Source organism: Microtus oregoni, unplaced genomic scaffold, assembly GCF_018167655.1.
Source record: "Microtus oregoni isolate MIOR12 unplaced genomic scaffold, Mior012 000015F_ref0000493, whole genome shotgun sequence".
Classification (NCBI taxonomy): Eukaryota; Metazoa; Chordata; class Mammalia; order Rodentia; family Cricetidae; genus Microtus; species Microtus oregoni.
The window spans coordinates 25,615,692-25,639,334 of NW_024543074.1; the positions used below are offsets into that span (position 1 = coordinate 25,615,692).

Sequence of the window (23,643 nt, forward strand, 5' to 3'; positions counted from 1 at the left end):
CTTGGCATTACTACCCTGCAGGACCCTATGACTAGAGTCCTGGGCTAAGAAGGCATGGGGAAGACACTGGACAGGCCTGCTCCCCAGCTTAGCTTTCCTGAACCCCTACGAGACAAGAAGTCGCATATCCTATGGTCACCCCACTGGTCTCAAGCACCCGATTCTTCCTAAGCAGGGGCCCTGGGACTCAAGCTGAATAGAGGACAGGAGCTCCTTAGCCCCATGAACCCTCCTTTTTCCCACCTCCCCCCTCCCGACCTCTTCTTACTACCCTGCCATGCTGCTCAAGGGCCTCCAGTGCCTCAGAGTCTTCTAGAAGATCAAGCCAAGTCAGCTGTAACAAGAAAAACACACGTCTGGAGACAGAAGACATACAACGCCTTTCTTTTTTTTTAAACTTAACAAAGGGCTTTTTATTGTCTTTAATTCACTTCCTAAGAAGTTGGTTTTTAAAACACTCTTATGGAGTCTATTCACTTGGTGCCACATTCAAAACCAATGCCCACCAAAGCTCTCGGCAACAGGTGACAGCGAACATGCCTTCCTGTTGGGGACAGTGAGGTCAGTCGCCCAGTTCCAAGCTTTTCCCCAAGTGGGTCAGTCGCTTTCACAAAGCTCCTTGCTATTTATTTAATGACTGCCTCTCATTCACTCTATAAAAGTATTCTTAGAGATATGTTTAGACGATTTGTTTTTAAGCCCTGGGTTATACTGGCTGCCTTAGTGCAGAGGAGCTGGGTTGAAATGGGAGCCCATTGACAATGGGCTCCCCTCTGCCCCTAGGCTTAAGTAGATGTAGAAAGTATATTACAGGTGCATGTGCCAGTACAAGACATGCAAGTGTGCTGTGTACAGCAGATAGGCACACACACACATGTGCACATGAAGGCGCAATGTACACCCATTGGCACGGAGATGCACTGGAACTCAGTGCTCCCTCCCAAGCCTCCCTCTTTTCTGATCTAGCCCTCTTGCCTTCTGAAACCCATGTGGGCAGTTGGGATTTCCTCGTGGGATGCTTTCAGGGGCGGGGGTACCTGAGTCCTGCTCATCTCCCTTTGGAGACCCATCTCTATGAGCATTGTCAGTAAACATTAGAATAGCCAGACGACGCCAGGATCCAGAGAGCTGACACTGGCTTCGGAAGGGCACTGTCCACATATGTTTGTCCCAAGTGTGCATCTCTGCCCTGCATGGGCTGACTGATGTTCTTTGCTGAAGCAACTGGCAGAAGGGCCACCTGCCTGATAGGGTGTGCATCCTGTAGGGTCCCTCATCTGGCTGGGTCTCCCATCTGGGCAGTTCATCCTCCATCATAGGCATGTGATGGGTAAGCCACTGTAGGGTCAGAGCCTAGATCCCAGTTACTTCCACATCTGCAGGGCCACAGTTCTGAGAGTCCGTGGCCCTCAGTGTCACTCCTGATGTCTCTTCTGCAACCTTGGCTCTGAAGATCCGTAGGGATGAAGGGAGGTAGGCAGGGAAGGTGCGCTGCTCCTGGCTCAGGCCTATGCTCTGAGCTGGATTCAGTTCAGCCCTTTTTCCGGCTAGTGCCGAGTATAAAATACAGTCCATGAGTGTCAGGTCCACGTGACTGCCAGGAACTACCCAAAGCTGGAAGAAGATGTTCCCCACAACAGCTGCTCCCACCCTAGCCTTCAGGTAAAAGACAACAAAAGAGGAATCAGAATTCTCCAATCCCAGTCCTCTCCCAGGAACACGTCACTATTTGCAGCATCCGTGCTAGAGATCTGAGTAGACGAGCACTCGGCACCTTCCACACAGAGGTGAGGCAATCGCCCTTCCTTGTGGTGTGGCAGCTAGGCAGGCCCAACTAGCCCTATAGGAGTTCTCTGAGATGCAGCCCATCAGGCCTTCATCTGCCATTTTGGTCTCTTGCCTTCTGCCCCGGGCCTTACCAGCCAGTCAGGTAGGGTTTCTAATATTCTGTGGGCTCCAGGCTTCCCCACAAGATGGATCAGAACAGAAAGAACCGGGAACCCCAAGCCCCAAACGATACACATTCCAATTCTGTCCATGAATGTGCCTGTGCGCAGGTCATGCAGCACAATGGAGGAGGGGGGCCGGGAGAGGGGCCGCAGTCCCCAGACCCTGCCTGCAGGGGCAACTATTGCATGAGGGCGGTGGGCCTCTGGAGGCGCGGAATGAGCATGCTGACGATGGCCCTGGGCACATGCAGGGACTCAGGATGCAGCCTCATCTTCCTGGACTCCGGGAAGCTCCGGGCTCTTGCCCCCTTCTCCACATCCTTCTTTTCTGTTAGGAAACACCAGAGGCAGAGGGATCTCAGGAGTCAGAATGTGTACACGCTGCCGGGGGTTCTCACATACTTGGCGTAAGAATGGCTATCCTACAGCCCTTCACACCCCCACTCCACACTAGGCTTCCCTAGGAGCTCTTCCATCCCCCTGACCTCAGCCAGCCTCAACCCACAACCCTTGTGTGGCTCCCCACTGCTCTGGGATGAAATCTAAACCTCTCAGGAGCCTCTCGATCTGACCCAGATGACTTCCTGTTATCCCAGGAGTACAGGCCAGGTCAAAGATCTTCCACATTGACCTTGACTCGGCCCCAGTGGGCAGAGACCTTCCATCCTGCCTTTCTTTGCCTTGTTCACAGGGTGGAATTACCATCAGTCTTGGAATTCCATTATTCAAAAGATTCCTGAATCTTATCATGCATCCCCAACTCCCAATCATTAAAAATATCCGATCAAAGGATAAATATCATAGAACTGAACTAAAAATACCACAAAATGCAAAAAAAAAGAGTTGAGTCTACCGAGGACCCTAAGGTCATCGTTGATGTTAAAATGTACTTTATCCTCGTTTTTGTTGTGCAGTTCCAGGGAACAAACTGGAAGCAAGACCTGTATGTAAGCAGTACCTGTTTCATTCTACCACCAGGGGGCGCCGAGATACAAGCACTGAGCTGGAGTGGCCCTAAGTTCGGTTTACTGCACTGATTCAGATGGTTGTCCCTACATAATCATGAATAGACTCCCTTTCACGCTCAGATCTGTCCCAGCTTGTCCGTCAGGCGTAACTCCAGCATCAGGGCCCCCAATATCAACTACTTCAAACAGAGTCAGGAAACGTGTGTCGCTATTTGCTCTCCCAGGCCCACCTCACACTCCTTGGAAGGGTAGGCCCACGGGCACCCACACAAGGTCCACGCTCACCTCCATGGGAAAATGCCCTTAGCACAGGGCAAGCCAAAAGTACAGTTCTCCCTGGAGTTCCCTTCACAGCCCGGAGAGGTACCCAACTGCCCTAGGACCATGATGCCCTGGGACATAATGCCTCACAGTTCTCTCTGAAGATCTGTGAACAACCTCTAACTGGCAAGTGACTTTGACTACAGCAGAAAACCTGGAAGCCACACTCAGTGTTCAGAGAACTGCTTTTCTGGCCTCTCCCACAAAGTGGCGAACCCATACATATGGTTCAAAGTAGGTACTCCTAACCAAACAAGGGTTCTTCTCTCTTGGCCTTGTCAGCCTGTCCCCATGGACTCGCTGGACAAACACTCACAAGTGCTGGCTGTGGATGACATGGGCCATTCAGGAGAGCATCAAACAGCCAGCCTGGGGTCAGGGAAAATGGCCATTTCTCCACGGACACCAGCCTTCGGTAGGGAGCAGACCTGATCTGTCTGCAGACTTTTAACCAGGAAGGGCTGAGGGGAGCACAGACTGGAAGCCAGAGAGTTGTGCTGGCCCAGCAGAAGAGCATGACCATAGAAGGCTTCCAAAAGGTGACCTTCCCTTCAGTGTGTGCGTGAAGGACACTGGGCCTGGATAGGCTGCAAACGGGGTGCTGCTTTGAAATGTGGATATATCCCCAGGCTCTAGGACAGTCTCACACTAGTCAGGGATGTGTCTCGGTGCCACATGTCTGCCCAGGAAGCAACCCACATGTCTTAGCACACTGTACTCACATCAGTAAGTTTCCTGGCGCAGACATGGATCTTTCTTCCCTGCGTGCCTGGGGCTCGAATGGGTTTCCAAAGGAACGCTTTCTCAGCATGGACTTGACCAGGATCTGGGAAGCAGAGCACAAGTCAGTATGGAGAACAGGTCTGGACACCCAGTCTTAGCCTAGGCAAGCAGGTGGCTTCTTGGGGGGGGGGGGGTAGGGAGTGGTCTAACTGACAAGTGGGGGCCTTGAACCATATCTCCAAGTCTTTCACTGTCATGCCTAGGCACCAACATGGTACCTAGGGAAGAGCGGCAGTTCACCCAAAGCATGCATGGAAGGGCCTGCTGCTTCTTGCCATAGCCCTCACCAAGCCTCAAGTCTCTGCCACAACTGAACAAGGTGATCTTTCTCCATTAGACTCCAATAGAGCAAGGCTTCCACAGCCCCTCAGTTGACGGACCAGATGCCCCACTGTCCCCTCAAAGACCAAGAGCACGCAAAAAAAAAAGAAAAAAAACAAAAACAAAAAAAAAACAAAGACCAAGAGCAGAGCAAGTCCCGGGCAGTAGTCACACACTGCTAAGACAAGAGAATCCTCCCCTCCCCCTCTTACCACAGTGGTCCAGCTGGGGATGAGTTTCACTGAGTTCTTCACCTCCTCCTCAGTCACCTCCACCACACTGCAGTGCTCCTCCTCTGAAGGGAGGGGCTCCTCTCCATGCTTAGTCACCCAAGGGTGCAACTGTAGAGCCCAGGAGATGGGAAGGGATCCGGGTCATAGTCATACCAACCAGCAAGGGTGCCCAAGCATCCCTAGCATTGACCTTGAAGGACTCCTTGACCCTCAAACCCCAAACCCAACATACACGTCCCAGTGTAGGTCCCTCTGGAAAGGGACACTGAGACCTTGGCCCTGACCCACCTTGATATCTGACACCCCAATTCTTGTTTCAGGATTCTTGTCTAACATCTTCAGGATCAGGTCCTTTAGTTCCTCGCTGACCTCTGGCCTAGGCAGAGGGAAGGAAAGGGATGAGGATGCTACCATTGACAAGGGCCCCTTTCTCCTCTCCTTGGGACCAGGAATAACCCTAACCACATTCCTCAAATGGAAAGACAGGAGCCTCTCCATCTGCTCAGGCTCCTCCCAGGGATCAATACCCCCATGCTAACTCTGAAGGCTAAAATGGAACCCTCACGGGGCAAGCGCTCTGCTGAAGTTCAGATACCCTCCCCAGGAGTGGGCGGGAGCTTCTATGGTCCCCAGCATGGCCAACTCACTCCTCAGGGAACACCACGGCCTCATTCTTGATCTTCTTGTGAAGGGCCAGGATGTACTCATCAATGAATGGGCACTGCAGGGAGAAGAGACAGACAGGAGGTCAGCCTTGATCCACACTGCAGTGGGCCAGCGGTGGGAGGCAGCCTATGCCCCACCCCCGACCCAGCAGATGGGAAGGGCCCCATCTAACTTGTTCAGGGCACGCAGCAAGGGCTCACTCAGTAAACTGAACTGAGCAGCTGAGTTACTAGAGAATGAGGTTGGCTGCATGTCACCAGCTTTAAGTGAAGCTGCCTGCAGCACTCCCCTAGGGTCTGGGGTTTGAGAACATGTTCACTGAGATCCCCCTGCCTCCTTAAGTGTGGTCACCAGAGCCAAAGAACCTATGGGCAGGAATCTTGATATGACCTCCTCTTGGATGTGTGTTATCCCAGGATTCTACTCAATCCTTCCCAGAGAGGAGAAAGAGAAACAAAATCCCTCTCCTCCCTCAACCTTCCTGGCCCTGGTGGGCTTTTTCAAGTTATTTTATCTAGGGACACAAAAGAAGGTCCTGCAAGTGTCATCCACTCCTGGCTCCTTAAATCAGTCAGAGTCAGTTCTGCAGGCGCCTCAGGACTCACCTTCCCATAGACAAAGCAATACAAGGTGACCCCAGTGGCCCATACATCCAACGCCTAGAAAGAAACAAATTCACATAGTAAACATGGCCAGCATCTCCACCACCTCATCCCCACCCCCACCCAGCTTTACCAGGCTGTGGAAGAGCCCTGCAGGGACCCTCCTTCCCCAGGCAGGCAGTTGCCAACACTCCCTAGGGCTTGCTGTATGCTGGGTCCTGTGCTGATCACCGGAGGATCCAAAAGATGACTAGAACAGAACTCAAAACTCCTGGGGCTGTGGACTTTCTAGGGACAAGCCAAAAGAGACACTGCTTCTAACTCAGCGGGTTCCAAGCCATATTTCATCCATGGGGTCATCTGCCGCCTCCGTGACACAGATGTACTCCCAAAATAGCAGGATATATTGAACTTACGCTCAGTCACTTGCTCTGGTTTCAAGAGGTTCCCACTTCAGCTACTGTGCAACTACTTCCAGTGCCAGAGAAAAGCAACCCCTGCCCACCTGCCCACCCTACCCCCACGCCCACCTACAACTTCTCTCAGGCCCAGGTGGGGCTCCTCATAGGTTCCTCACATGTGCAGCCCCCTCATCATCATCACCATCAGCATCATCATTAGAATCCAACCAGGGAACACTAGTGCAAACTACAGGACATCAGGCTGCTTTTCAAAACGTCAAGGTCAGAATGACAGAGAGAGAGGCCAAGAAGCGGGAGGGTGGGGAGAACACAGGAAAGCAGTGTCTGCAAACCAACACTTGGAGGCAGCTGCTGGAGACTCACTAATTCAAGGTCATTCTTAGCTGTGTAGCAAGTTCTGGGGCAGCATGGGATATGTGAGCCTCACCCCCACCCCTCACCCCAGAAAAGGAGGGGGGCGAACTCCTTCAGATCAGAGGACTCTAAGGAGATGTGACAAGTGAGCCTGATGGAGCTCCTCCCACCAAAAACAAATAGACTCCTGACCTTGGTCACAGAACCAAATTATATAAGGGAATGTCCTCCCTCCTAGGAAAGCCACTAAACAGATACACTGTCTCAAAGTGAACTTCTGAATGGCTCAGAAAAAATGTAACAGGAATATGCAGAAACATAAAGAATGAAAAAGCTTATGTGACAAAGCTGATGAATCTGGATTAAAAAGTTACATAAGGGAATGGAGAGATGGCTCAAAGGTTAAGCGCATTGGTCACTCTTCCAAAGGATGTGGGTTCGGTTCCCAGCACTTGCGTGGTGGCCCACAGTTCTCTGTCCCTCCATTTCCAGGGGATTAAATGCCATTTCTGGCCTCTGCTGGCACCAGACACACACTGGCGTGCATGCAAGTCAAACACACAACATAAAATACTGATCTTAGAAGTTACGTGGTAAAAAAAAAAAAAAAGAAGTTACGTGGTATTCCTTTATGCTATTCATAAAACTTTTCAGTGAATTTAGAATTACAAAATTAAAAATCCTTATAGTTTTTTTGTTTTAGGGTTGGGAAATGAACCCCAATGTGCACACACACAGCAAATGTTCTACAACTGAGCTATGTGCCCAGCCCAAATAAGATGTTCAACACCTATACACCAGGCACAGGCATGGCTGACGCTGCAGCACATTTAGAAAACCATGCAACCAAGTTACAAACTCTCACACTTTCTCTCCTTCTCTCTCTCTCCTTTATTATAAATAAGCTTACATTTTGGTGTTAGGCTGCGTTCATAACTACCTTTGGCCACATAAGAGTCTAAACCCCACCTAACCCTATGCCTCTCAATCTTCTGCCTCTACCTTAAATTCTCTTTTTTTCATGGCCCAGTCTAGACCCTGCTATGTCCAGGACCCTAGGAAGCCCCCACCTTCCTTGGACCATGACTCTCAGCCCTCATCACCATGCAGAAGGATATGAAGGGGGCTATTCTGGTTCTGCCTGTCCCACAGTCCAGCACAGAGCCTCACATAGACAAGCAGCAGTAACAGATTCAAGTGAGGTTGTAACCATTTGCTAGGAAATGAAAGGAGGCAGAAATCCTTAATAAATAAATAAATTTTTAAAAAAAGGAAGAAAGAAAAGGAAAAAAAAATGAAAGGAGCCGTAGCTGGAGTATGTGTTGGGCTCCAGGGAAGGCAAATATGCCACTCTCCAAATGCAAGAAGCCTAGAACCCTCAGCTTGCAAAGTGGCACCCCACTGCAAGCTGCTCTGCCCCTCCACCTGAACCCCAACCTAGCCCAGGCCCTGAGAATCACCTTCCCGCTGAAGCTCTGGCCAGAATCAGAAATGGCCTCAGGGGCCATGAATGCTGGGGTCCCGGCTGTGCTAGATAGCTGAGCATCATTCCCCTCGAACTGGTTGCTGACCCCAAAGTCCGCAATCTTCACATGCCCATCGTCCCCAAGGAGTATATTGGATGGCTTGATGTCCCTGTGGACGATCTTCTGGCAGTGCACTGCAAAGAGAAATGGGTGATATGCAAGCCTTGGGGGTTGCTGCCCAGGGTCCCTCTCTTGCCTTCACCCAGCCTAGGAAGCAAGCTGTTGCATCCCAGCCCACACCCACTCTTGTCAGGGGAGAATCTCAGGAGATGACAGCAGGCCCACCTGCTCCATTATGCAAGTGAAGACATGGAGGGGAATTTGGGGAGTTTTTTTTTTACTACAAAATCAGTATGCTTTCCACAACAAACAATACACTTCCTGCTCTTGAGGAAATCAGAGGAAACTCAGGCTATGGATGTGTGTGGATGTCCAACAAATATACATCTCAATATTAGAAGCTGACACCTGTCTACAACCTTATCACCAGCCAAACAGAAAACTCCTGTTCCAGCCAGGTAGTGATACATGCCTGTAATCTCACCTGAGACAGAAAGATTGCAAATTCTAAACCAGCTTGGGTTACACAGCAAGACCCTGTCTCAAAAAAAGAAAAGGAAAGGAAAAAAGAAACTCCATGTTCTTCCCCTATTGTTTCCAGATTCCAAAGACTACCTCAACTCCTTCTCTGGGCCTCAGAGCAAGTAGTCATGGGAGCCCAAGGTGAAAGTAATCCAAGATGGGTATAATGATACACACTGTCATCCACCATAATCTGAGGTACTTAAGAGACTGCAGTAGATAAGGAGATGAAGGCCAGCCTGGGCTGCACAGTGATCCCTAAATTAAAAAGAAAGAAAAATGTGCTCAAGTGCGCGTGCATGCATGCATGCGTGCGTTGCATCTCAGTGTCTATGTTAATGTACCTGCCTCCATCATCTGGGTCTTTCTCACCAGCTCCAACTGTCCCTCCACAAGACCAGAATCACAAGTCTTTGAGGCTCTTCTTCCACCTGTCCAGCCCTTGGTGCTAACACTTAACCCGGAGATTCCCCTCATTAGGATCAGCTGGGCCCTGAGGAGGCTGTAACCTAGAACCCTAGATTAGCATGCTTCTGAAGTGGAGTTAGGAGATGGCAGACAGGCCCTCAGCAGAGGAGAAGGACCCAGAAAAGGAAGGGGGTGGAGCCAAGCTCCGGAAGAGCTGTTCCTGCAGCTGACTAAACCAACAGACCAAAGATAAAATGTGCCCATCCCTCCTATACTATAGACCCTTGCTGGAGTCTGTATTAAACACGTGCCTCTGTGTGCCTCAGTTTCCCTATATGTAAAAGAGCATTAACCTGACACTGGAAAGGCTCAGAAGTAGAAAGATGCCCATGTTACTATGGGTCACACCTCACTTAGGGAGGGAAAATTTGCTCACAGCAAGTCCAGCTAAGGTGTGAGAGAGATGGGCAGCACCCCCATTTCCCAACTCAGGTCAGAACCCTAGGTTTCTGAGGGCCCGCCTTTTCCTAGACCAATCAGTCACCCCACACCGGCCACCCCACCTTCTTCACATCCCATCGCTACTGGCCTAATCCTGACCTCACCATCTGTCACTTGAGCTGTGGAAATAGCCTGCCCCTGGCCAGCTGGCTGCCTCTCACACCCTGTCCAGCCACCACACAGCTGCCAGACAGAGCTTTCTAAGAAGCAAATCCTGTCAGGCCTTGCCCTGCTCAGAGCCCTCAGGACCTCACAATACGGGCAGGAATTAGTCAGAAAGTCTTCCTCAGAGACATTTCCAGTCCTCAACGTGAGGCCTGAACAGAGTTCCAGCACCACTGTTCTCTAGCCACCAGGCCCCGCCTCCTGGGCGCACCATCCAGACTGAACACCAATCTTCAAACAGTACAGCCTCATTCCTCTCCCGCCTCTGCCTGAATGGCTCTCCTACCATCAGCCCTCCAAGCTGACTGGTGAAATCCCACTCTTCTTCCTTCAAGACCTGATCTCATGTGGCCTCTTTCAGAAAGCCTCCACAGCACCTGCGCCTCCCACCTGCCGCTCCTGGGCAGAGCTCCTCTGGACCTAGACCATCATCTGTGTGGCCCAAGTAGGTGCACGTGAGTGAGTGAAGTGAAAGAATGAAATAAATGAATGAGTGAATGTACTTCTCGCACAGAAGCTATGCACCCCTGAGCTCTTGCCTTAGGACTTCCCCCACCCGACCATCGCCACAGGCACCACCCCAGGACACGCTCTTCCCTAAGCAGCGGGACACAAATCTCTTCCATCCCTGACGCCCTGCTGAGAGGGGAAGTTTGGATAGAATCCAACAGAACAGGCCAAGACAGAAGAACACCCAGAGACAAACAGCGGTGAATGCAAGGCTCGGCGAAGGACCTAGCGCATGCCCAGTGAAGACTGCTGTGGCTCCACCCACGCCTCCCCGCCCCCGTCTCCACTAAAGCTGATTGGTAGACCAGCGCTGACTGACAGAAAGGTCTCAATGGCTGTTTAGCGTGGGCACAGCCCGCTCCTATGTCCTCTAGCTCCAGTCCCAGTGGGCAGACAATCTCACTCACAGTACTCGAGGCCCAGGATGATGTCCCGTAGGTAGAGGCGAGCTTGCTCCTCCGGGAAAGGCTTGTCACAGGGCACTTCCATGACCGGCCTGTGGGGAAGAAAGGAGGGGGGCTGTTCAGCAGAATCGGGAGTAGAGATGGCTACAGGGACTGAGGAACAGGGGCCCTACAGGGAGCAGCCTGGTGCCCGAGGGTTTGGAGACCTCAAGATACCAGCTTATCCCATATGCTAAAATGTTGTGACCTATCTAGCCCCTTTCAATCATAATTTCAAGGTAGCTTTAGCCCTATTTCCACAGGCTTGTAGTTCTTGCAAGAATTAAGTTTAACCAAATAATTACAAAGGTGCCATTTAAATCAATAGCTTGAAAACAGTGGATTCAGACCCAAGAGTCATGAAAGCAATTAGGAGGGTCTGCTTTTCTTTTTCTATTGAAATAGAATGTTTCAGAATGTATAGCATGTAAAAAAAGATCTGTATGCCTTACCAAATTATCAGTCACAGATATGGACAACAATACAAACTTTTATTTTTTAAACCTAGCGTGGTGGTGCACACCTTTAACCCCAGCATTCAGGAGGCAGAGGCAGGAGGCTCTCCATGACTTGGAGGCCAGCCTACTTCACACAGCAAGTTCTAGGCAGCCAAAACTACATAGTGAAACCCTGTCTCAAAACAAAACAACAACAAAAAACAGCCTGGTGTTATAGCAAGTGCCTGTAATCCCAGCACTTTAGAGACCAATACAGGAGGAGTACCCATGAGTTCAAGTTCAATCAAGTCTATATAGTGACGTTCTGTCGCCAAAAACCCCAAAAAATAACCATATACTTTTTGTTTTGAAACAGGGTCTCGTGTAGCCCAGGCTGGCCTGCAATTCACTACGGTAGCTAAGAATGACCTTGAATTTCTGATTGTCCTGCCTCCAGCTCTTGACTGCAGGTGTTAGCTGCCACCCTTGATTTGATGTAGTGCTAGGGACTGAACCCCTGGCTTAGCGCATGCTAGGCACTCTGTCAGCTCAGCTACAGGCTCAGTCCCTACTTCTTGTTTTGAATGCAAGATATATATATATATATATATATATATATATATATAAGAAAGCACTGGCAAAGGGATAGTTCTCAGCCTTCATTCAAGGACTGGCAGTGAGGGGTTCGGGTCCTGTGCCCACTAGTCTATACCAGCTGCTCTGCAAATGTTCTGATAGATCAAACAGGGCAGTGTTAGAACACCAGGTTTCACAACAACGTGTTGTATGCCCTTCTCTGATTCTTGGCATTTCCCTCCCGTAATCCTGAGTTGGTAGTAAAGCTCAGAGAACCCTCGGTGACTTCACTACAAGCATGAATTATAGCCCACATCTACACTTCCCCCCTGCTTCCATCCAAACACCTTCCTCGTTTTTCAAGGTCTGGCTCTAAGCCCACCCCTCTCCCAGCCTGACTCCCCCAGCCTCCACAACCCCCACCAGCCTTCATAGAACTTCCCAGGTCTCTTATTTACCCCTGAGGCAAGAGTTCCCGAGGGCAGGTGCACAGCTCGGCTTTCTCTTACACTAGCTGGCCCCTGGGCAGGGAGACAAAGGGGAGGGTAGGGAGACCTGGATTAGAGATGGCCTGCCTGACTGGGACGGGGAACTCACCCCTTTCTCAGGAGGTCAAACACTGAAAGAAAAGAAGAGAAGGGAAGGTGTCGTAAGGCTGTAGGACAGCCAATGCCAAGGTCCCTCCCTGTTCTAGAGAGAGGCGAGGGGACAGGACAGACGGGGGAGGGCTCGCTGTGGGGCCTGCCTGGCCTGATCCTCGTGTGAAACTGTCAGCATGGACCCCTTTCCCAGGGAGGACCAGAGGCTTGGGAAGGGGCAGACACCTTAGCACTCCTGACTAAAGCTTGGCCTCTTGATGCCTAAGCCAGCTCTCCGGCCCCACCCCCTTTCTGTGCCGGCCTGAAACACAGGGTCTTGCTCATGCTGGGCAACGTCTAGAGTTTCACCTCCAGCCCTCCTATCCCATTTCTCCAAACCTCCTCCAGAGAAAGCCTAAGTCACAATCAGCATAAGGAACTTAAATAATAACATTCATGTTAATAAAGATAATTACAAATGTGCACGTTTCTTGACATCAACCCTATGAGATACATATCACCGTTATCTCATTTTATTATTATAACTAGCACATTTTGAAGGCCTGGATACTGAGCCCAGTTCCTCAAGCATGCTAGGCAAGTGTTCTACCATTGAGTACACTCCCAACCCTATCGTCCCATTTTATAGGTGAGAAAACTGAGGCAGGGTCCCCAAGCTCACTGACTCAGCCAGCTTCTCATATCTACTAAGTGAAGAACCATGCTAACTGGGACTGATTCAGAGCAGGGAAAGGGGCCCAGAAATGGTCACTGAATCTGATTAATCTAAGTCTCATGCTGCAGTGTTGTGCAAGGAATCCAGGGCTTGAGACAGGTTTGTGCATGGACATGGCCACCTGACCATTCTGTGTGTCCCTGGGGAGCCCTCCCTGGGGCCAGCGCTTGCTGAGGCACTGTAAGAATGAGCGGGGTCACTCACCCAAATAGAGATTGTCCTCAGCAGGGTCATCCAGGACCTGGGCAGAAGAAGCAAACATGGGCACAGGGCTTGAGGAGGAACGGGGTTGGGAAACCCAGGCCTCCTGTTCTTTCCTGACCCTACTGTGCCCTGCAGCTATGCTGAACACAGAGCAAGAACTGTACAGGTACAGGTACCAACAGATGGGACTCAGTATCACTGACCAACCCCCGCCAGCCTTCCATATAACACTGGATCCTTCTTCCCCCATGATGGAGAAGGGATTCAGGAACTGCTCCTCATCCCCAGCAAGAACACCCCAGACCACCAGCCTGAACTGCCCCTGGTATCTCACAGGTCTGTCCAAGGCTGGTCTGTCCCCAGTGCCTCACCCACTCCTAGGTCCTGGTAGGCTGAGCCCCTGCCCCACCCACCCACCCACCCACCCACCAGGCTCCAGTATCCTTGCCATCCCTCCTACCTCGATCAATTTGACTACATTCACATGGTCCAGTTTCTTTAGGATGGCAATCTCCTGGTACACACGCTCCAGAGGCAGCAGTTGCTTGGCTGGTCCTCCCTGGGCAGCTTGAGACCCTCTGGGGGGAGGACGGCCTGTGACCAAAAAGCAAGTTAAGATGCTGGTCTAGGAGAAAGACCCTCACAGGGTTGAGATCCAGCTCACCAAGTCCAGCCTTTTCCCAGGCCATTCCTCCTGTTTCCTACCCTCCACCCCCACTCCTAGCCAAAAGCAGTTAGGGAGCGTTCCCTCCTCCTCTGCCCCCAGCCTACCAGCTCCCAAACACAAGGCATACATACGAGGAAAGCCATACTGCTTCAGTAACTTCTTTTTGGAAAGAACTTTCATTGCCTATGAAGAAAGGAACAGAGATACCACATGTGTGCAGCCGCCAGGGGCTAGAAGGAGCTGGTTACATGGGGTCTGTAGTACAGATGGGCACACTGGCAGCTGCCATTGGCACTGAGCATGTGGTTATAGGTATGTGGCTGCTATGCCATAGTTGAGTCTAGGCCATCCCCCTGTTCTCCCTTCAGAGGAAGTCAGCCTCTGCTTGGGTACCCACAAGGGACAGGAAGCTTATTAGCACACCCCAGGAATAGGAAGCTCCCCAGTAAGAGGTAGCTCTAGCCTCTTTCCCCAGCACTTCTCCCTACGACTCAGGCATCTGGGGTCTACGGGGCCACATCCGTTCCCAGCCCCAGACTCACATAGTGTCTGTCTTCACTCTCGTTGTAGGCCAGCCTCACCACACCGTAGGCACCCTGCAGACAGTCACTGGTCAGTCCCACAACACAGCCACCTTCTCTCTGGGTCTAGCTCAGGAAATGGCAGGCCTGACAGTTCGGGTCCCAGTCTTTGCACTCCAACCTCATCCTATCGCCTACCACCTGGTTCCTGGGTTCACATTTCTGAGAGATGAGGAAGGAACCCCTATGCTCTGAGAACCATTCCCTGCCTCACCGCCCCATGTAGCCTCTTCTTCCCCTAGTCTCCATCAAGAACCCTGGGAGTCAGGAGTCAGAAATCACCTCCACCCTCCTCTGGTAATCTCCCAATTAGGCTGGGGTATTCTTGGCTCTGCTCCCCAGTCCTATCAGAGGGAGAAGAAGGATGCTCGGAAAGCATTCTGCATGGGCTGGAGAGATGGCTCAGAGGGTAAGAGCACTGACTGCTCTTCCAGAAGACCCGGGTCATAAACCATCTGTAATGGGACCTGGTGTCTTCCTTACCAGCAGTACATTGTATGCTTAATAAATAAATAAATCTTTAAAAAAAAAAAAAGAAAGAAAGAAAGCATTCTGCAGCCCACCCCCCAAGTCCTGCCCCAGTCTTACCTTGCCAATCTCGCTCTGCAGCTTGTACTGGTTCAGCTGCACACAGTCCTAGGGGAGAGGGGAGCATCGAGGACAGCTTGTCCATCTTGGGAGACTGACTGTTCAGGGCCCAGCCCTACTTCCCAGACCTCCCCACCCCCGCAGCTCTCACCAGCCTTTCAAGTTTAGATCAGGGAAGATTGGAGGGAAGCATCCCCACCCCAAGAGATGAGAAGCCTGGGGCACTGCGTGAAAATATGAAGGGTGAAGCCCTAGCTGGGCTGTGCTCCCACCAACTACCCAAGTTCACATTCAGATCCAAGCTCATGAAAGATCAGAAACTGGAAGCCATTGTAGTTTTTAAGTCTTATGGCTCGAGCTTGGGATGATGTAAGGACATATGTGACCTATTTCCAAAGCTCTAAGAAGGCTTCTTAGGAACAGGAGAGAGGCCTATGCCTGGGCTGAGAGCAGGAAGAAGGCAGGAGGTAGCCTAGGAAGAAGCCTGCTGCTAGGTAGTGAGCTTCTCAAAGTATGCAAACCAAAGAAAGCTAGGTATATGGGCCAGATGGTGGGCAAGAAAACCCCAAGTGTCCTGGCAAGCCCATGAGCAACTCCTACCTAACTCCATTTCACCAACCTCCGTGTCTGAGATGGCCACGTGGTGAGACTCGACGGTGGGTCTCCGCCAGGCCCGAGGAGAGATGTGAGTGGCAGGTCCTGTAGAGTAAGGCCCGACCTGGGCCTCCAGACAGCTTCCAGCTGGCCGTTCCTGCAGGGAGAACTTCCTAGCTGAGAGGCTGGGCCGCACTGGGGTGGGTCTTGAAGCATTGCCAGGGATCACAGAGGCAGCTCTGGCCCGGGCCGGAGGATCCACACCATTCCTGGAAGGCTCTGGGCCCTCATCTGCCTCTTCTAAGTGGGCCACATTGATGGCTGCCACCCGATCGACCAGCTCTGCCCGAGGGTCCTGGCAGCAGACGGCTGGGCCACTCTCCATCACTTCGGTCAGTGGATCTTCTGAATAACCTCGCTGGGAACCTGAGAGAGGAGAGAGTGTCACTCCTAGCCAGGCAAGTGGATTGGGCCGAGACCCTTTTTCTACAATAGCCACCGAGCTATCGACCTCCCTCCTGGCTGCTCCCTTGTCCTGACTTGTTAGCCCATAAACCCAGGCATTTCTGGTAGCTCACCTGGCTCTGATGCATGCCAGCCCTCTAGCCCCCGGTGTCCCTACCTGTGACACAGGTACAGACACTTCTGCCCTGATGGCTTCATGGAGAAGTGCAACGGAACTGACTCTGCAGTCAAGACAGGTAGCTGTGGCAGACCTGGAGGCGTAGCCACACCAAGGCACAGAATCCCAGGTCAGTTCAGCCCCAGCCATACAGGCAGCCCAGTGGCTTGCCAGTCGCCACACTTGCTGACAAAGTATTACAGCACAGCCCCTAGAGGGAGGCTGGGCATCGGAGCTGTGGCCAGAGACACCTCCTCCAGGAAGGCCTCCTGGATGTCCCAGACCCTCACTCTAGTCCTCTCACTGTTTTTAAGAGCATTTCCTGCGGTCTCAGGTCTCTGTCACCTCCTCTCACTATCTTCAAGACCCCAAGGCAAATCTGAGTCCTTGCCCCAGTAGAAGTTCCAGCACAGTGGAGGGTACAGTAGGGGCGGGTCTGCCACATAAGACACTAGTGCAATTTCTGTATCCCTCCTGTTTTTTCCTTCCAGCCTGCCCATGTGACAAAATGTCCCTTATGGTTACTCTGCTGGGGCCAAGCTGCTCCCGGGTCTGGCTTCACACATAACCTTGTATCTTCTTCAGCCTCCTGGGTCTGGCTTCACACATAACCTTGTATCTTCTTCAGCCTCCTGGGTCTGGCTTCACACATAACCTTGTATCTTCTTCAGCCTCCTGGGTCTGGCTTCACATATAACTTTGTATCTACTTCAGCCTCCTGGGTCTGGATTCACACATAACCTTGTATCTACTTCAGTCTCTGTCCCCAACCAGCTAAAACTTCTAGCATAGCCCTGGCTTGAGCCTCAAGTCAACCCCCAGGCTCAGGCCCACCCCTCACCTCAGCCATGACCTTTAGCTACAAACTGGCCCTGACTGAACTGACTTACTCTCAGACCAGGACAACCACGTCTGCCACAGCCCACGTTGTGGCTCCACCTCCACCCATTGCTCCCTCCTGGGCCTCTCTGCATCTTCACAGAAAAGGAAGTAAGTGGACTCCTAAACCCTTGCCCTTCCGGTCTGTTGGTGACTTCCTCTATCCTGCCTGTAACTCAGAGAACACAGGTCCCATGGGTGCCTTTGGCTCCCCATCCTTGACTGTGAATATTGTCAAAGTGCTAGGGCTGGCTGGAATGCCCTAGCCACTGGTAGGGAAGCACCTCTGCTGCCAACATGCCACAGGTCTGGAGCCACAAGCCAGGCTTCCTCTTCTGTACTGTGGATGCTATGCCTCCCTAGCTGCCCTGACTACCACCAGACTTGAAGGTAGACTGTAACAGGGCAAGGGTCAGGGCCTTTGCTTGGGACCAAATGTGCTGAGTGACGGGGAGCCAGGAAGCACCAGCGGCTGCAGAGCTGCTGCTGGCACGAACAAAGGAAGAGGGTGGGGGAACTTGTGAGGCTGGAACTCTGAGAGGCCTCCCTGGAACAGGTAAAGAGGGTGAGGGGGGCTTCAAGGCTGAGAAGAGCCTCCTCCTGCACCCACTCTTTCATTTCCCAGAGGGCAGGCCTCGCCGCCAGGTTCTAAGTGCTAGGATTAGTTCTTCAGTCTGCTTTGTCTCCATAAGATCACTTGTGTCTTCAGCAGGGCCTGGCACAGAAGAGCTTGATAAATATTTGTTGAACACAAGTGGTCGTCATAGTGATCTCTACAGCCCTGCTCCCATTACATGGATGGGAAAGCAGCCTCAGTAAGGGAACCCCAATCAGCCTCAGGCAGCAGACACACCAGGGGATGGAAGACAGTCAGAGGTTCCTGCTCTCGGCTCTCAGGGGAGCCCCCAGCAGATAGAAACCACAGGCTGCCCTGAACCATAACATTTGCATATAATTTCCCTCAGGTGACAACTCCTAAAAGGTCACCTTCCTTCAGCTCCCTTTTCCCCTTTCGTCAGATGGGGTAAAACTGACTCTGGGGTCACACAGCAAGTGGATGCGGAAGCCTTCCTGGGCTAGTCTAAGGACTATTACCTGGCTGGACACCCAGGCGGGGATGCCCGGCTGCCCACTTCCTGGCTCTTAGAGGTGGAGAGGGCAGATGACTTGGGGTATTCCTCACTGGTGGATGGGCGGCAAGGCAAGTCTCACACCCATGTGGTTGTGAGGTGTAGAAGCTGGTGCCTGTCGGGACACAGAACAGCTCTTGCCACTCACAAGCTCCAGAGAAGTGAGTTGTGATTGCATGGGATGAGCTGGGGCCCAGATGGATGCGAGGGTGGCAATGGGAGGAGGTTGTGAGAGGTGACGTCAGACTCTCCATCCATGCCTCCCTCTTGCCTGGATCAAATTCAGGTGACTAAGCGGGGCTTGGCTGGAGGGAAGCAGCAGGGGAGGCCCAAAGTTCCTGCTGAGTGTCCAGGAGACAGGGCCTTGTGCCTGGCCTGTAGCTGTGTGTGTGAGGGCCTGCGCCTGACCCAGAGAGAACATACGGGAGGAGGCTGGGGCTGTTCATACTTGTACTGCAGATCTGCACCTGGGAGTACATCTGTGCAGACAAGAAGCGCTCTCTCTCTCTCTCTCTTTCTCTCAGCGCTCCTTTTACTAGTTGATCATGTACACTCTGTCCCTGTAGACCTGCACAGATACATGAAGCCAGGGCAAGGGGAGCTGGACTCCAGAGGTCAAGTCTGGATTTCCCCACAAGATCACCTGTCCCACCAGCCTGGGACCGGTGATGGTTTGTAAGACTGGCCTGAGGGTTCACTCCTCCTTGGGACTAACCCAATGGGTCTTCTCAAGCCCCACCCCCCACAAACTAAAGCCTTGAGAACTCTTTGCAGAAGTCGACTCAGCAGGTAAACAGGGGTCAAGTGGATAAGCAGAGGATGGACAGACAGGCTGAGACCAAGGTCCAGTCCCAGGGAACAGACCCTTGTTGGCAGGGAGGGGGTCTCTCTACTGGCCTAGAGAACAGTCCTAGTCCCAGGTCCTCCCTCATTACACAAAGTTCAAATCTTGTTCTCCCAGATAGAAGCTGTGTGGCCTGGGTTAGAACACTGACATTTTGTTTTTATTTTTATTTTGGTTTTTTGAGACAGGCTTTATCTGTGTAGGCCTGACTGTCCTAGAACTCACTCCGTAGGCTGGGATGGCCTTGAATTTAGAGATCTGCCTGCCTCTGCCTCCCGAGTGCTGGGATGAAAGGCCTGTAACCACGCTGGGGTAGGACACTATGCTTGAAGCATCAGTTTTCTCACAGGTGAATAAGACAGTTACTGTCCTGCCTTCTCAGGGAACCCTAGAAGGGAGAGGATGCAGCTGTGGACACAGAAGCAGTTTGTGCCCGAGTAATTATGTGGCTAGAATGTGTGTGTGTCTGGAAGCAACTCAGAATGAGCCCTACTTTACCAAACACAACCCACTTTTAGGTGCCTGGCTCCAGACTGGCCTGGCCCCGGTTTCTCCTCCAAGCTGCACCCCACCCTCCATGTGTCTGCCACTCCCATGGACACAAGCCCTTGGCTTCAAAAGCCCACTTCGTCTGACCTCCTTCTGAGGACATGCCCCATCCAGCTAGGTCCTTCAACAGAGGTCAGAAGAGGAAAGAGCAAGGAAACCCTGCTGTCCCTCACACTGGTTCAAGCAGCCCTATCTACGGTAACTTCAGAGACCAGTGACTTCAGCTCTCATTCTGAGTTCTGTCAGAATGTTCCAGAGCCAGGCTGAACCAGGGACCAATTACCATCCAGGCAGAAGATGAGCAGCCCTGATCAGCAAAGGACTAGTGTCAGGGGAGGGGAAAGCAAGAAGGTAGTAGCCATGAGGGCTACGCACCAAAGTGGCCCTGACATCTCAGCAACGGCTCACTGTAGCCTGTTTATGCTTCCAGCAAGGGTCTGAGGGAGCTGGCAATGGTGCCCTCTGCAGCTCCCGCCCCCGCCTAGGATGACTCAGTCCCCTTGAGGGAGACCCAAGAGTCTGGTGCCAAGTCATGCTCAAGGATGCCTGCTGTGAGGATGGCCTCCCACTACCTCCGGGGATCCCCGAACACCCAGGTGGGCTCGTGCCTCCCCCTGTGCAGCTGTCCTCAAGGGCATCCCTCGACCCACCTGTGGAAACTGACATCTGTGGGTCTCCTCTTCTATGCCAGCTCTGAGCCTCCACCCTCTTTCCAGAGGGTTCCTCCCCTCCCTGACTCAGCTACATCAGGGACCTATCCAACTCAGCATCATCCCTCTACTGTTTAGCCTCCTCTCCCCCATCACAGAAGTGGGGACACCATTCCTTGAACTCTCATAGAGCCTGAGCCATAACGGCAAGAGTCTCTGAGGGATTACTTCCTCCTTCTCCCCCTCTCAGCCCCCCACCTCCTGCAGCACCCACTCTCCACTCTGGTTGCATCCCATCACTTCAAGCTTCCCGAGCTGAAGGCTCTGTGTCACCAGGCCTTTGCACAAGCTGTGCCTTCTGCCAGGAACACACCCCCCTTGGCTTCACGGGCCTGAAGACCAGATCAGACATCACCTCCTTTGAGACGCCTCTTTGATCTCCCCACTGCTGGCTAGATGAGCTCACTAAGGTGAACCCCTTAAACAGCACAGATTTGGAGATAACACAGTCAGATTCTGACTTCCACTGCCCTTTCACTACTCTCTGGGGTCCCTCTACCCCCGGATCGTATCCCACTCTCCCTTTCACACCAGCTGCTATTGGGAGGATTTCTAGCATGCAAATGTGTTCGGAGTTTGCTCGTAGTTTTTCAGGGACCTTGGAATCTGGGGAACAGACAGGAACACCGACTCCTGACATGCAAATCCAGACTCGTACATTCCTGCCACAACTATTCATTGGCTATCTGCTATAGAGGTACTAGGGGATAAACCAGTGAACCCCAAAGACAAAGTCCCTGCTCTCACTGTTTGCTTTCTGGCAGAGTCAGGAAGCAACAAATAAGAATACTAGTAAAGAATGCATGATAGAGTACGTGGAACACCCTGGGAAGACAGCGATTGCAACAAGACAGCAGGAATAAGACAATGGGGAACATTATTGATTGAGTGCAGGAAGGACATGTTTTCAGATGCAAGATCTAAGCAGCTATGAAGGAGCAAGACAGTAAACAGTGTGGACATCTGGAGAAGAGTCAGAGGGACTGGCCCATACAAGCAAGCACCATGAGGTGGGAAGGTGCTCTGTGTGAGAGGTCCCTGATGGAGAGGTCCACTTACACTGGCCTGGGGGGATTTCTTGGAGGGGGTGACGCTGAAGTTTTTTTTGACCGCTGAGCAGGATTGGGAGCACTCACCCTATGCCTAAGAGAGATCCCTTCCCAAAGTGGGACTCAGGGCTTGGTGTGCGGCTGGGCAGGACTTTGTAGACAGAAACCAAAAGGCTCACAACACCAGAGGAGTCTTAAGCAGAGACGCTATTAAGTTGGATGAGGTTTAAGATGAGCCCCACTCCTGCTGGGAGGATTGAGCGTGGAGAGACCAAAGAGCAAGTAGTGGGGTCCCAGTGTGTGGGGCTAGAACAGTCTGACCTGTGCACAGAGTGTGTTGGGTGGTGGAGGCAAGGATGTGCAGAAGGCCTGGCCTCTTCCTTTTCCCCGAGATTTTCAAGGACACAAGCTGTATGTTTCTCTCACATCCTGAACCTGGCCAAGGCAAAGAGGCACTCACTGAACACAGTCCTGGAACCCAGGGCATGTGACAGAGAGCTAGCTCTGCTCATTCTGCATTACCCTCAACACAAGCACACACCCCTTCCCTGACATATGTAAACCCATGTCCTCGTGACCTGGTGCTCATACACCACTCCATCCTGAAATGCACCACCCCCACCTCCACAGGCACACTCTTGTGTCCACGTGACGCACGCACAACCGCCTCCAAACACCACACACAGCTCCCTGTGCACGTGTGCACCTTCGGAGCACCAATCCTGTGCCCACCAGAATCAGAAGCCGCAGCGCCCGCCTCCGCCACCCTCAACCAGGGAACAACTACGCAGCAGCTGAAGTCGCTCGCCGCATCCGTCCCATTCATTACCCCGCCCCCAGCTCTCCACGGAAGACTCACGGGAGGTCCGTGGGAGGAGCGCTCCGCCGAGATCCACACGTGGGTGCACCCGTCCAGGCCCACTCCGCATAGACACGGCCTCCACCCAGAGCCGGGGCTCGGGGCACCGTGAGCGGGGCTCCTATGCAGTCCCGCAGACAGCATCTGCTGAAGGGACGTAGGTGGCCGAGCGCCTGCATAGCTGGCTTAGACAGATGCAGGCTCAGAGAGTCACCCCGCGGACTTGGCCCTGGAGACACAGTGGGGATCGCTGCACGCTAGGTCCAGGCTGCCCACGTAGACGCGGCCTCGCAGACCACCCCTCTACAACACGCTCGCTGCACAGAGAGGCTCAGCCGCTCACACCCCAGTTCCCCATTCCAAGTCTCTGCCGCCGATCCCTACCTCGGCACCTCGCGACAGTCTTCACGGTGGGCGCCAGGCTCGCTCCCACGGCGCGCGCCCCGCCCTGCCCTCCTCGCCGGGCTGGGATCACCCCGCTCAACCCGCCGGCGCCGCGGCTCCAGGCAGCGCTTGCTCCCCCGCCCGCCGCCGCGCCGGCCCGCTATCATAGGCTGCGCTGAGCAGGGCCCTGCAGCGCTGTCCAATCAGAGCCCGGTCCTCCCGCCAGAGGGTGGAGGGGGCGGGGTTTTGACGGGCTCGGGAGGCGGCGGCTCGGGAGGGGCCCTGAGGTTGGGCCCCGACGCGTCACGCCCCCGGCGCCCGCAGACAGGCCGGCTAAGGGAACCCGAAATCCCTCGGGCCACGTCGTGGGCCCCTCAGCCTGGTCTGAAGCGTGCGGTGCTTTTCCTCGAGTCTTCAATCCTGTGTCCTGGCCTGTAGAGGCAAGAGCATCCCTCCCTCGGGGGATGAGGCCCGGTGCGTGCCAGGGAGAGGATAGGCGGAGGCTGAGCAAGAAGGGCCTGGAGTTGAGTGGTCTGGGGTAGGGAGGACCAGGAGGAGGGAAGTCCGGCAGAGTGCTGGAGTAGGGTGGCACTCAGGTTTGAAGAAGAGCAGGAGAAAAGCCCCTAATTGGGCTTGACGGAATGGGAAAGAACCCCCGCAGGACCAAGAGGCCTTAGCAGTGGTTGTGACTCTGTCCCTCAGACTCTTGGTTCTATCTTGCTGTTAGTCTCTTGGAGAACCCCACGTCACTGTTTGCCTCAAACCCAGGCCCATATTGTCTCCAACTTGGTCTCTCTGTGTCCCTGTCTCCAGCTGGAGTCCGAAACCGGGAGTTTCCTGAAACCTACCTGTGTAGCAGGTTTTCTGACCCAACCAGCCTAGCACAAGGCTCTACCATACCA

General features: G+C 52.9%; 1 protein-coding gene across 1 annotated transcript; it reads right to left on the reverse strand.

Moving 5' to 3' along the window:
• Positions 1-397: 397 nt before the first annotated feature.
• On the reverse strand, positions 398-22,875 carry Camkk1 (calcium/calmodulin dependent protein kinase kinase 1). The gene is made up of 16 exons (XM_041665472.1): positions 22,742-22,875; positions 15,741-16,141; positions 15,122-15,169; positions 14,495-14,548; positions 14,084-14,135; positions 13,746-13,879; positions 13,286-13,322; positions 12,365-12,386; positions 10,719-10,807; positions 8,080-8,279; positions 5,847-5,900; positions 5,223-5,296; positions 4,864-4,951; positions 4,555-4,683; positions 3,961-4,064; positions 398-2,277 (listed from the first exon to the last, which is right to left on the reverse strand). Exons 2-16 carry the CDS (start codon positions 16,098-16,100, stop codon positions 2,205-2,207), a joined length of 1,518 nt encoding a protein of 505 aa, XP_041521406.1. The 5' UTR covers positions 16,101-16,141; positions 22,742-22,875; the 3' UTR covers positions 398-2,204.
• Positions 22,876-23,643: the final 768 nt, after the last annotated feature.

What these genes read in the sequence shown, in the direction of transcription:
- Camkk1 (XM_041665472.1), bottom strand. Translation starts at nt 16,100, where the DNA reads ATGGAGAGTGGCCCAGCCGTCTGCTGCCAGGACCCTCGGGCAGAGCTG. An exon ending in AGAGTGAAGACAGACACTAT is followed by an intron (nt 14,136 to 14,494) that starts GTGAGTCTGGGG and finishes CTTTCTTCATAG; the next exon opens with GCAATGAAAGTTCTTTCCAA. An exon ending in TTGGGGTGTCAGATATCAAG is followed by an intron (nt 4,684 to 4,863) that starts GTGGGTCAGGGC and finishes TGGGCTCTACAG; the next exon opens with TTGCACCCTTGGGTGACTAA.